At 41.1% G+C, this 13,745-nt stretch overlaps 1 protein-coding gene across 1 annotated transcript; it reads right to left on the reverse strand.

Annotated features, from left to right (window-relative positions):
- Positions 1–26: 26 nt before the first annotated feature.
- LOC146391662 (equilibrative nucleoside transporter 2-like) lies at positions 27–12,610 on the reverse strand. Its single transcript, XM_084924613.1, has 13 exons — positions 12,399–12,610; positions 6,885–6,941; positions 6,655–6,736; positions 6,356–6,501; positions 5,692–5,831; positions 5,462–5,596; positions 5,139–5,236; positions 4,701–4,770; positions 4,061–4,248; positions 3,783–3,888; positions 3,563–3,648; positions 2,758–2,957; positions 27–1,972 (listed from the first exon to the last, which is right to left on the reverse strand). The coding sequence occupies exons 2-13, from the start codon at positions 6,914–6,916 to the stop codon at positions 1,861–1,863; spliced, it is 1,395 nt and encodes a 464-aa protein (XP_084780739.1). The 5' UTR covers positions 6,917–6,941; positions 12,399–12,610; the 3' UTR covers positions 27–1,860.
- Positions 12,611–13,745: the final 1,135 nt, after the last annotated feature.

The raw sequence follows: 13,745 nt of genomic DNA on the forward strand, positions 1-13,745 counted from the left end.
GGGGAAATAAACAGACTTTAAAAGTGTAAGATTTATCAAGATTTATTACCACGAAGCATTGTTACAACAGACAAATAGGGACCTTGTGTGGTAGACTTAATTTTTTTACTACATTTACATGTACACAGTAGCAAATCCCTTACCTGTTATTTTGGATGTAGAAAAAGATCCTGCTGACTGTAACTGTACATACAAATGAACAATCTACACCAAACACACAACCTAAGTTTATTCGCGCACACACACACAGAGGCATGAAGTCCTTTCCCTCAAGTAATTCAGTAAAAATCTGTTCCTGTTGAGCACATGTACCAATGTGTCAGAGAGAAGGATGTAGAACACAAAACCAAATGTATTGCAGAGCAGACATGAATATTTTAAATTGGGTTGTAGTATTAAGGCCCGTCACGTGGAGCTACACACTGCCTGAGAACTACCCACGCCTTCACTTCAAGTCAGTTTAGATTGTTTATAGAAAACAGTAAAGACATTCTTGTTCTTGATTGCCACTCTTTGCTTTCCACTGCAACACAACGCACACCTGCTGAAGTGGCATTGACACAACGTTGCCTTATTTTAGGTTCCTATTTAAAGATGACGACACGGCCTGTGCTGGTTCATTTCCCGTCGGATGTAAATCCAGCATAAATCAAGTAAAAAAAATATTTAAAAAAAAAAAAAAAAAAACGTGAATATTTCTCCCAGCTTGAGCTCTCGGCCCTTCGCTCACTTTGAAACGACACATTTCAACACATCATCGTTCTATAATCTTCAATTACAGAAAGATAACAAAAACAGACTTGTCGAGCACTTCAGTGTACGTAACTCAAGTGTAACATTAATGTTAATTTTTTTTTTTTTTTTTTTTAAACAGTTCATTTCGATACATTTGAGCAAAGAGCAGTACTATAAAATCAGTGTGGAAGCGGAGCATGGCACAATCGTCTACAAAGGCCAATATCTGACAGTTCAAATTGGTAAAAAGTAACAAATAAAATGATGAATCAGCATTTCTTGTCATTTTCCTAACAATCACATCTGATTCCTGTGTTACAGCTACAGAAAATTCATTTACCTGAAAAAACAAACAAATAAATAAACCACCTCCCTGCCATTCAGTAGCATTTTACATCCTGATTGCAATACAGTTTGAGTATTTCCTATGTTTAGAACTTTTCAGGTTTGTAAGCAGGAAAAAAAAAAAGTCAGTTCAAACTTTTGACCAGCAGAGGGCAGCATCAGCTCAAACTATGGAGTTGCTGGCCTGAAGAAGAGAAACTACAGAAATAACGGAAGGAAACAAAAACAACCCAGTCTAAAAACTCATCAGCCAAGTCCTCAATACAAAGGAAAATATCACAGTCTCAGCTGTGGAAAAAAAAATGACCTACAGTATATCATACAAAAGTCTTTCTGACCGCTGTAAAAATCAGTCTCAGTCTCCCTTTATCTACAAGTTATTGGCACAGGGTAATGCCCAGAAATAACTTTGACTGTTTTTTTTTTTGTTTTTGTTTTTTCCTTTCAAACATAAATAAACCTCAAAATGTAGAAAAGCACAACAGTGATCAGGAAAAAAAAAAAAGACTTCCCACGGAGGAAATGTTTCTAACCTGTTTCTCAGATTAGCAGCAGGTAACATGAGCAGCAGTTCTTTTCAGTAACATGAAGCATTTCCCTTTCTCTTTTCGAAGTGAAGCAAACAATTCCCAAACAGTAGCAGTTCTTCAGCCATGACTGTTCCAGTCTCACTGTGGGGCACATTTCCAGGCAAGCAGGAAACAGGAAGAAAAAAGAAAAAGAAAAAAAACAAAGGTCGGCCAGACGGGGGCATTCGTTTTCCTCTTCGTGTGTGTTTAACTAGATCAACTTCCGCAGGGGGAAGGACAGGGCAGCTCCTATGGACAGACCCAGAGCCAAGAAGAAGGTCATGAGGGCTCCTGCAGTCTCTACGTCTTTAGGCTCCACCAACCTGAAGGCAGACATCAGGTATTTAATCTTCAGGAACCACAACAACATTGAAAAAGCACACAGTGGCTTCAGGTCTCTTTCACTACATTCATTAGTGGACATTCAGCTTGCTGTGCCCTTTGGTCATGTGATCCAGGTACAGCTCAAGAACGCTTACCAATTCAAGTGTGCATAACAAGGTGCAATCATATTTCTGTGATTTCACCATAAAATCTGTACTCATATCTCATTTTTTCCTTGTTGTTATTTGTTACAGTTTTTGCTCCTGGTACACAAATAAGTCTTCATGTCTTCCTTACAGCATCCTCGCCACTTTCTCCACTTCACCTTAAATGAAACCCCTACATGGGTACATGAGGCGTGGCAGTATGCTGATTGCAGACACAAAGCACAAACCCATGGATTTAGAATGACTCACTAACATAACAGCATGTTTCATAACTCAGGGGTAATTTTGCATGTGTGAACATTTCCATATGCTTCCACATACAAAGTTGTGTCCAAAACGGGCATACAGATTTGAAAGACTACACCACAGTTACGTAGATGAATTTCAGAAGCTGTAAAAGGCGATTACACTAAGCTGTTACAGACTCCTTAAACACAGCATGAGCTCCAAAACAACACATAAAAACACAACACTGTTTAATAAACTGTAAATCTTTTGGTCCCAAATTCCAATAATAAGCAACCAAAACATGTCCACATGACAAGAATCAGAACACAGTCCTGCAGCTGTCTGCGGAGTGATCGTGTAACCTCTGAATGTGTCGACGCTGTACTCACTGTGGCGCGTAGGACATGGACAGGCAGACGAAGTAGCCGCTGGACAGAGAGAAGAAAACCATGATGACAGAAAATGCTGCGTCGTGTTCAAATAAAACAGGAAGGTAGTTGCGGCTCTGGACATTACAGAACATCAGCAGAGGGATGAACACGATTCTGGAGATCACCAGCACCGGGAAGAGACGGGACTCTTTAGAGGGCTGCAGAGGAGAGATGTAGGAGAATACATGAAGACATGAAACTGGTTAAAAGCATGCTAGTATTCTGATTTACGCTCATTCAGGAAATCCAAAATAATTTCACTAAAAGACGATGCAGTGCACCTACTGCTGTCTGAAGCTTACTGGAGCAAATATGTGGCTACGTCATTTAGCACCAGTGACCAAAAACCCTAACAATCAAATGACCTCCTTTTAGGAAGCGTTTGGTGACAGTGGGAAGGAAAAACACCCCTTTTAACAGGAAGAAACCTCCAGCTCAGGATAACACATTCATCTGGATTCAGCTGGATTTGGGAGTCGCCTCATAATGACAAGTCTTGTGGTGAGTGCGCTCTGGGCGTTTGTGCTAAAAGCTTTTGTATAACGTGCTAAAATCTACATTTAAGCACAATTTTGTGCATCAATACAGAGTAAAAGATTTTCCTCCTTGTTTGTTTCATATTTGCTATATATACATACATGTTTGTCATATTAAAAAAAGCAAACAATGAATGAATGAAAACAGCTCAGTTTTTTGCTGATGAAATATATAATAAGTCCAGTCTGGCATCAGACAGAAACATAAATGACATATGGAAACCTACCCAGCGTATCTTTGTGGTGATGGTCCGGCCGAGCCAGTCGTTAATATTGAAAATGAGGAAGCAGCACACCGACATAAAATAGCTCTCTGAAGAAAGAATGAGTACAAAGATACATTTTTATATCACAATACGAAGGCTACAAAAGAGATGCACTATATTTGTTGCCATCCGCTAAATGGATGTTGAACGCAGCTGTACTGAAGCGAGTGTTCGGTCTTACCCCAATTTTCTCCTTCAGATGTAGTTTTCACATCTACGGTGATGGCAGGGAACACAGACAGAGTGACTGTGAAAACGAAGGTGACGCAGAACGCCATCACCCAGATCTGAAAACGAGAACGTGGATTTATTTATTTAGTATTTTAAAAATTGTATACAATGAACTGATCTAAATTGTTTCAACTTAAATCAAAACGACGACTAACAAAATGACCTCGGATAAAACTGAACTTTCTTTCCATTTTAGTAACTTTGTGAAATCATTCCACACGAGGGTACCTTTTTAAAGACCTCTATAACCGAGGCCTTGGCTTTCCCCCTCTCAACCTGCTCCAGGGGCAGGAAGGCCTGTTTGGTTCCATCAGACCTCGGCTCGGCCTCGGTGACGCTGCTACCTTTGGCCGAGTTGTCGATTGCTGATCCGTTAACGTGCCCGGCCGGCTTGCCATTTTCCACAATGCTGCTTTCTGCAATTGAATGTATATAAAGCATCACTTCCGCGGTTTCACTTTCACACAAAAACATTATTATTCAATATGTGCTCAAAGGTAATGTTTCAAATGTGGGATCTGGTTGAGTGAATTATGACTAATTGGACCTCTATGGGCTTTTTAGCATTCATAAAAAGGCAGGAGGCTGTGTGAGCCTCACAAACCCGTCTTTGTTAGGCACCGTCTAATTGGATAAACAGAGGGTAAACTGACTTAATGAGATAATGTTCCACTGAATTGATTTGATTCAACCAGACTGCGAGGGACAGAATTGTGAACTGAGTCGAAAAGCAAACAAACGTTCGCTCACTGTCACAGTAACGTCTGACAGATTTTAAGGCTTCTGGTGTTCAGAGTGTGGAGCAGCTTGGAAAGGAATGGCATTAATTCAGGGATGGTGAAGAGTTGTTTGTGTAGCCAAAGCTTACCTTTCAGCAGCTCGTCTGTGGTGTCTGCCTCATACGTGCTGCTTTTTTTCAAATAATACTGAGCAAACCCCTGCATGAAAACAAAAACACAACACAAAAGTCAAGCAGCTGAAATATCAAAATATAAACATTAGGTTTGTAATCAAGTTTATACTATAATGGATTCACTTAGGATGCCAGTGAGCACTTGTGATACAAAGTCCAAAACCACTGTGTGTTCAACATCCATCTTTATATACTTTATTCTGTTTACTCAGACGAGACAGTTTGACACTTGCAGTCGAAAAATGCTACAAATGCCCACATCCGGGTTCATCTGCATACAAACTCTCCACACACACACCATCTGCTTTCAGATAGTGTGTGTGGAGAGTTTGTATAGGTGAGGTCGGATATATTGTGGGTAATGCAGTTATGCTGAGAGGACAGCTGACTGACCAGGCGTGGCAGCACCAAGTAGCTGAAGAGTGTGAGCAACGTCCCCATACACGGTGTGACGAAGTAACCCAAAGCTGCCGTTTCAGGGTCCGTTTTACCTGAGTGACAAACGCACACAAAGCAGAGTTACTGAAGCATTCTGGGACAGAAATAAAAGAGAAAAAAAAAACGTTCAACAAAACCAAGTGTGCTCAGGTTTCTTTGAAAGCAGTGTGGTGTGCGGTGTCATGCTGATTGCTCCCGTTGATTTTCAATGCCCTTGGTTACCAAGCAACTGAGGATTAGGAGCCCACTGGAAGCTTGTGTGGATGTAAGTGACTCACTTCCTATGGCTATTAGCATGGCGATGGCAGCGAATGTCCCAGCGAGGCCCTGGCCACTCATGAAGATGCTGCTGTACTTCTGAGGCAGCATCCCCACAAGACCGAACAGACTGCCCTGCAGCACGGCACCAAACGCTGACGAGGGAGGAAAAAAAGGGGGCTTTTATTGTAGTATCTTATCACTCAAACACATCTGTCTCCCACATATACATAGAAGCACACTGACTTACAGTTGATGAACCAGATAGTAGCCATGGTGACCGAGAAGAAGCAGTCTTCCTCCATGGGCACTTTGACCAAAACTGCTGTGAGGATGAAGAGCAGCAGGATAAAAACAAGGCTACCTGCGATACGTATCGCCTCCGATATCCTGAAACACACACAGTTACAACACAGTTAACCATGAAGGATCTAACAGATCATAAAATATACCACAGAGCAACAGTCTGAGTATACTTTTACAGAGCACCATCGGGAAACAGACATCCTGTAAGGACAACGATGTGTCGAAGCAAATTAACTTCAACACATCGTCGTCCTCTAATAGGCAATAAACATCCGTCTGTTAGGGCGGCAGACATTCACGAAAAGTTCGTGTGACAAATAATATAGTATAGGATCAGAGATTTGTCACGACACCATGGCAACAAGGCTTTCTGTTATCTGTTTTTGGGGCTCAAGATGTGTTCATTAATGTGACTGCATGACCTTCAGACTTGTGTTATGTTAAAAGAGAGAAACATGTTATTAGGTATAATCAGATTCCTACTGCCATTACTTAAAGACAAATAACTAGGCTGCTGATTCAGACATAAAGGTGACATGTTCAAGTGCAGCCAGATCATCAGAAAGGATGATCTGCATGTTTGAAAGCGCTTTAACACAGTCACTGACCTCGGGTAGAGGAAGGAGTTGAGCAGGGTAAATAGCAGCAGAGGCAGCTGAGACAGCAGAGTCATCCAGTTGTTGAAGTAGTACTCTTTGCGGACAACCTTGGTCCCGTTGCTCCATTCTGTTGTATTCAGTCGACGTTGGAAGTACTACACACCACAAACGCAGGGCTTTTCATTCAAAAATACGACAACAAAGCTACATCTGACGCATAAAATACAAAATATACTATCACTGAAAACCCAGCATATGCTTCATATTGTGTCAGATTTTGTGTTATTCACGTGAAGTCTTGTTTTTACCAGTGAAGCTGTCATGAAGAAATTCCATGGCAGCAGCGTTCCCAGGCCCAGAATGAAGAACATGAGTCCCACCATGTAGTATCTGTAGATGGGGAAAAGGGATGGTGCATGAATATTGGTGAAATCTTGTGTCCCCTTATGCAACAAAACATGTTTAGGTGTCACGCAGAAACTGTGGCTGAGAGCAAAACGAATGGGAAGTGAAAGTTGCTGCTGTTTGTGTAACTCACCGGTCCTGAGGGGCGTCTGTTCGTCGTTTCATCCTGGTGTCGGAGTTTGTTGAGACTCTACGGGCAGTGGGAGAGAAAAAAAAAAGGGTCAGCCACGTTTCCAAAGTCAGGAAAAAATGCTGTTTGTGTGCTCGACACTCTTCTGCCAAGGTTTCACTCATAAGTAATGCAGGAATGTGTTTAAATACTGGCGAGAGGCTGTGAGGGGCTGGCCAAATACAACCGGCTCTAGAGACGCTGTATAGTACATACATGTCACACATTTACATCTTATAATTTAAGCCTTACTGACAGATTTTTTTTTTTTCATTTACTACAGCAACATTCGTTTGACACACTTCTCTCCATCTGTGTCAGGGGTTAAATATGTATCTAAACTTCTGTTTGTGACATAAAGCAGAGTTTCACTCCCACTTGAGATCAAAGTGGGCTGCAGCATGTAAAATGACTTTGACATTCTTCGTTACTTTCTGGGTTAAAGTTACTTTGACTTAACCACGTCATGTGACATAAGAATGAACCTAGCAGCATGTGGTGTAAGCAGCCATGAATGACAGGAGTGCATACATCTAATTAAACAACACGACTAAGTGCAATTTCAACGATTTTCAATAGAGGCCATGGGAACAGCAGCAGAAGCTTGAACAAGTTCAGCCTCTCTCCAATGTGTCCACCATTAGTCATGAATTTGACTTCACACCTTGTGTACACACAAATTACTGCAGTACAGCCTCGGGGAGGACTGACAGGTATTGAGTTCTCACTGGAAAAAGCCATTTCCACTCACTCACAGGAGGACATGTAAGGTTGCTCCACTGTTTGTTTTCTAAACTCACTTTTTTAAATTCAATAAACACAAAAAAATTAAACACAATATTCATCTCTTTTCTGTAATGGTAATGAAAATGTACTTCACTGGCTGACATAATCATTACCACATCACTCATGCCGCTACTAAATTAAAAGCAGAGCCGTAAATATCCAAACGATAAAGCAACAAAGACGATACTTTATCTTTTAGATACAGTATCGTTCATCATGGGAGAATAATAACAGAAACAGCACTAAAGACTATAAACCTGCTGGGATTTACTCTTCATTTACTCTTTCCGCACCACCTGCCCACCTGGTAGTGTGACAACAACAGCCCATCAACCATTTACGGCTGAGAGGTTACTGGGTTGTGATGTTCAAAGAACAAAAAAAAGGATACCTCGTTTACATCAGGATATATTTGGTTTTATTAAAAGGCCCCATACTGCAGATGCCATCACATTCAGGCTTTAAAACTGGCTGCATGGGAGACTTTTTTATGAGTGTAATCAGAATGCAATAATGTTGCTTAACTAAAAACACTGATGGCTATGCTGCTTCTGGATGACTGACTGAATGCTTTACCCAGACCACAGAGTACATGACAAAAGCAATATGGGTCACACATTTCACATGAAGGCAGGACAATAAACTACATGTGTGACCTCCGACCTGATTCTCAGTTCCTGTTGGGCCCCTTAGGGAAGTCAGTCTAACACCCTGTGCCTAATTAAATGCCTGTTGTTGCCGTTTGGACAGACTGTGTTTCAGTGGCCCTAAAATCTGACACTGGAATGTTTAATTTCTCTCTCACTACCATAAATATTCCTAATGTTCCCCTAATCCAGTCTTGACTAATACTGTGTTGTATCAAGGATCAGGGTGACTTTGGCGATCCTTATGACAGGATGTCTCATTCTTATTCATACAGCTATAATTCTTAGTTTTACAGCACAGTCGTATTTCTTTCTAATAAGGCAAGAGACAGATTCAGAAGCAGCTTGCGTTGATTTCCTGGAGGACCAGGCTGTTTGTTATGCAGCTGTGAAGGAGGATGTAGTATGGTCTATTCTTTCCCCCCCCACCGAGTTTCATTTACACTTCTTTGTCATGGTTTGGTTTTCATCTGTAAAACTTGTTTTTGACACCTCCTTCCAACAAAGGCAGGTGTGACAGACCAAAAAACCACTGTTACAGTTGAGTTATAGGTCCTCACTATTATGAGTGTCCTTGATCGTCTATAAATGGCTGGGTTTATACGCCGGTCTACTCCTCGCTTTGTTAGATAAGCTAAAAATCCATGTGTGCTTCCTCCCTGGTGAGACAGTTGGTTGAACACCCTCTGCCCTCTTCCCTCAGTGACAGAGCTTTCAAAAGCCATCATTCACTAAATCAGCCTGGTCAGAATCGTTACAGTCCAACCAAACAGGACTTTTTAAGCAGCGGAGCAGAACTAATTAAACTGAACTGGTAAATCATGAACAAGGCTAAAGTCATGGGGCCATAAAAAGCTGCCAGCTTCATATTTTCAAACATATTGCGAAAGACATGCAGGTAAAAATGCCTCAGAAGATCACCATGCTGCGGTTCGACAATGACTACCTGGCGGCACCTTCAAAGTTATTTAAAAACATCTAGAGGTACAATTTACAAGTACACACTGTTCTCTGTACACGCTGTGTTGGGTGAGCCACGTGTCCCATCAAGGGACAAACACGTCCAGGGGTCATTTAAGGTCGAGGCTTGAAGCAGACATACAGTAATAGGGTCACACGACCTTTTCTAGGTCTACATGTCTCATCAGCAGTATCAGCTGGTTTCATTGATAAGCTACTTCTCAGCTGCTGAAATCATGTGTATGCCCACTGTTGCGAAACACAAGAACTGTATTCAGTCTGTGCTGATGTTACTCGTTTCTTTAGATGAAATAATCAATCTCCACAATGAGCAGGAAACAAAAACACTAAGTGGCTATCAAACGCTCCGGTCACAGGACCCGATCAATGAAGAGACTGCAGATCGCTCACAAACACGATACTGTCAGCGCCTAAACTTGTAAGAGTAAGAAAAAAAATTACATGTGTAGACCGACGAAAGGACAAAAACACTTAAAAACAGCAAACATAAATAAAAGCTGGACGTCAATTAGTAAAATAATTTATAAAGCTCAAAAACAACCTAAAGAAATGTTTTGGCAGGATTACATATAAGAGCTGACGACTCATTTAATATTCTAGTCTGTTACCCTGTCGTCTTTATTAAGAAGGTGTGCCCGGCCCTCTTTCACCTTCAAAAACAAGTAGGACAAGCAGGATAAGAGGGGCATTTTGCTCAAGTCGTAGACACTCCCAGGTCTGTGAACTTTAAGTAAATAACTGCTCAACACAGCTCACACACAGCTAGGCTTCAAATCCAGCAGCTACAATGAGGCAGTCACTCCCTGGGGTGAAGCTATAATTTGAGTATTAGTCAGAAGGTGGTACCAGACTCTGAGTGTTTAGCTTGAGAGCTCGGAGGCATTTAAACAGGATATGAGTGTTGAAGATAACAGCTGATGTTGGCTAACAAGCATTTATTCTGCTCCTAGCAACGCCAAAGCAATATTTGTGTCCTTTTCATTTTGGGACAAAACCTAATCTGTCTCCAGATATCCAAGTTACTCAATTTAATTCAATTCAATTTTATTTATATAGCGCCAAATCACAACAAAAGTCGCCTCAAGGCGCTTCATAGATACAGAGAAAAACCCAACAATCATATGACCCCCTATGAGCAAGCACTTTGGCGACAGTGGGAAGGAAAAACTCCCTTTTAACAGGAAGAAACCTCCGGCAGAACCAGGCTAAACTCAAAACACTGTAACGAAGGCTTTCCAATATACTTAATTTACTTAAGTAATGCATTCACACGCGCTTTATTTCTTTCACTGTCAGACATCAATAAACATCTTAAAGACACCTTCGGGCTAGCTATGTCGAGATGTTGGGGCACAGGAGAAGCCATGAAAAAAAGCCGTAATGGTATTCTGTCCTGCTCCTTCACACACACCTCCAGAGTTATACAGCACAAGGAGCTACTTATAAGCAACAGCTGAGGTCAGGTGCAACTAAGCTCTGTAGGTGAAATGGTGCAAGCATGAATCTTTTTTTTAAAGTCAAGAATAGAAAAAAAACGCAGCTCTTCCTTATAAATGGTTACGCTCAGTGAAAATACATCAAATAAATGAAACCAAACCAATCGGGCCAAATTAGGTCAAGACATTTGGGAACTACAGAGTCAGTTTTATTTGTCAAGAGCTGCTTCTGTTGTCTGTAATAACAAATCCTAAGTCTAGACAATCTGGTCCTTAAACCTCACACAGTACAACATTCATCTGTCAAGTCTCGTCTTGTATTTAAGTGTAATCAACGTACAACAAACCCTGAGGGAACTGAACCCCTTCTGATACACAGCTCCCAAAATGTAAGAGTTTAAAAGCAATTAGAACCATGACTATGGAAAGGAAAGGACTGACGTGTCTGTCTATTGAACTGAAGTATGTGTCTATCGAATAGGCACATCTCTTCTTTCCTGGACCTCTTCGTGTTGACTCACAGGGGAATGTAAATCATTTGGACTAAGAGCAGATTCCTCAGACAGATGAAGATATTCCACCGTCTCACCATCAGAAGCTCAGAGACTAGATTCCTGCAAGGTGACCAATTGTGGTCTTTCAGGGTATCTAAAAAAATCTGTTTAAAAGGCTCCTAACTTAATATAAGGAAACAACAAAGACAAAAAGGGAAAACCTAATCAAACTAATACTCTCATACTAACAGTAACTGCAACTAAGAGTACTAAAGAATCCCACAAAGATGATAACACAAACTTACTAATAATCAAACAGAAAAACAAACAGAGAATATTCAATTATAAAAAAACTGAACTGAAAATTTCACAGTTTATTAAGTGCTGACATAAGATAACTAAAAGTATAGACGTGCTATTTTTATGTACCCATTATTTTATTTTATTTTCAACCCAATGTGCTGAAACACAAAGCCCGAAGGTCAATACGCAGACACTATAAGGTGTAACACCTACATGGCTTCCGTATTGAGTCACAGGGGCATTCTTACTGTAATCTGACCATGTGCGCACATGGCAGCAGCCATTCACACCACAAAACCAAACGTATGTGCCCTTGTCAGACTCAACTAAGTACTACCTGGTTAAATTCGGTTATCACGCGATAACGCAGATTCAACCACTTTTACTCAAAGACATTCAGCCCGAGTTCATTTCACTCCAGACTGTAAAACACATTTTTCTTCATTATCTGGTTCAGTAGTTACTTACTACGCTGTAGTAACTACATTATTCAAAGAGGTAAACTCCCGTTAAATATGATCTTTACTGGACGAGGGACTCCGCTTTTAATCCCAACAGATATGAAAATACACCTGCTCGGTTTACCAGACACACCAAACGAATAATAATTTTAAGCTTAAGTAAAGATATTATGTTGAACATTGCGGTTAGTCTCGATAGTGATGCATCAGTTTGTACTCGGTAGACGCACGTTTCAAGGTGTACAAGAGACAAGAGGAAAGCTGCTATCACCGCGTAACTACAGAGACTGCGAATATCACGTCTCTTCACAAAACAGCAGTAAGCTAACACAGTGCCAGCTAACGTGATCTACAAGCGTGAAACACTCACCGAAAAACCGATGCTGCCGTCACGCTGTTAACATAATGTGCCTGCTGTTCGCGGAAAGGTTCAGTAAGCCAGAGGGTCCAAACATATATGTTTGCTGTCCATTCACATGGCGGGAAATGTAGAAATCGCAACGGTGCATAGACGTGCCACTATGCATTTTATAGCACAATAACCGGCACAACCCGCCTCCTTAAAAAAAAAAGAGGCAAAAAGCACTTCCGGTGTGCTCTACTGCATTTCAGCTCTACTGTTTCAGCACATCTCGTTTGACACGCTGAATTAATAGTGCTGTTTTAATTAAACAAAGAGGCTCAATTATTAGTGCTACTCTGATTTTTCAATTTACAACTGACTTATATTATTACAGGGTTTGTTGGGGTGAGGGGGGGGGGGGCTAAAGCAGTCGACACAACTTTAAAACAAAGCTCAGTTTAGGGTGGATGAGAGCTTTGCAATTTTTTGAGACCGTAATATCTATTTCACGTTTATATGAATAAATGTACAGAAAAAAATGACAAACACAACTGCAATGTTAACACCCAGCTCTTAGCTGATCTTTTTTTCTTCTATGAAAAGAGGAACGACATCTCCGGGAAAAGTATCACCTTCGAGGCCATTCATAACCTCGCTCCTCCTTACCTTTCTGACCTGTTAACCACTACCTGTTCTGCCCGTTCACTTCGATCTTCCTCTTCTATCCAGCTTGCTGTACCTTCTTTCCGCCTCACCACCATGGGAAGCAGAGCTTTCAGCTGCTCTGCTCCCAGGCTGTGGAACTGCCTACCCTCAGAAATAAGAAACATTGGTTCTCTCCCCCAGTTTAAATCCCAACTCAAAACTCATCTGTTCAAATCTGCATATTCACTGTGAATCCACTATTTGTTAATTTTATCTTGTGCTTTTGTTTTATTGTTCTTATCTTGCCATTGTTTTACTATGTGTCTTCTTATTGTAAAGTGTCCTTGGGTGACTTGAAAGGCGCTCATAAATAAAATTTATTATTATTATTATTATTATTAAATGCAAACTGGATGGGATGGCATGTCACTTCAAGATGCTGTGATAGCCATGCTGGTTCAGTGCGCCTTTAATTTTAAAATTTTGAATCCCCAACAGTTTCACCAGCCTCTAAAAAAAAAATAATTCCCTGTCCTTCCATGATGGTGCCTCCTCTTTCTTGGGTTTCTACTGCCTGAGATATTCACTGAGCACGCGGTCGGTTGGGGCCATCTTACTTTGTGAATGTTTGTTGTCTCATCCTGAACCGTAGTGCTGACACTCACCAGTCCCCGGCCTCCTTCCTTCCCCTTAGCGTACAGCCTCAGGGTGCTGGACTTGGGGTGAAAC

The sequence above is a fragment of the Perissodus microlepis genome, chromosome 3 (assembly GCF_051167445.1).
Source record: "Perissodus microlepis isolate ML-2025 ecotype Zambia chromosome 3, ASM5116744v1, whole genome shotgun sequence".
Lineage (NCBI taxonomy): Eukaryota > Metazoa > Chordata > Actinopteri > Cichliformes > Cichlidae > Perissodus > Perissodus microlepis.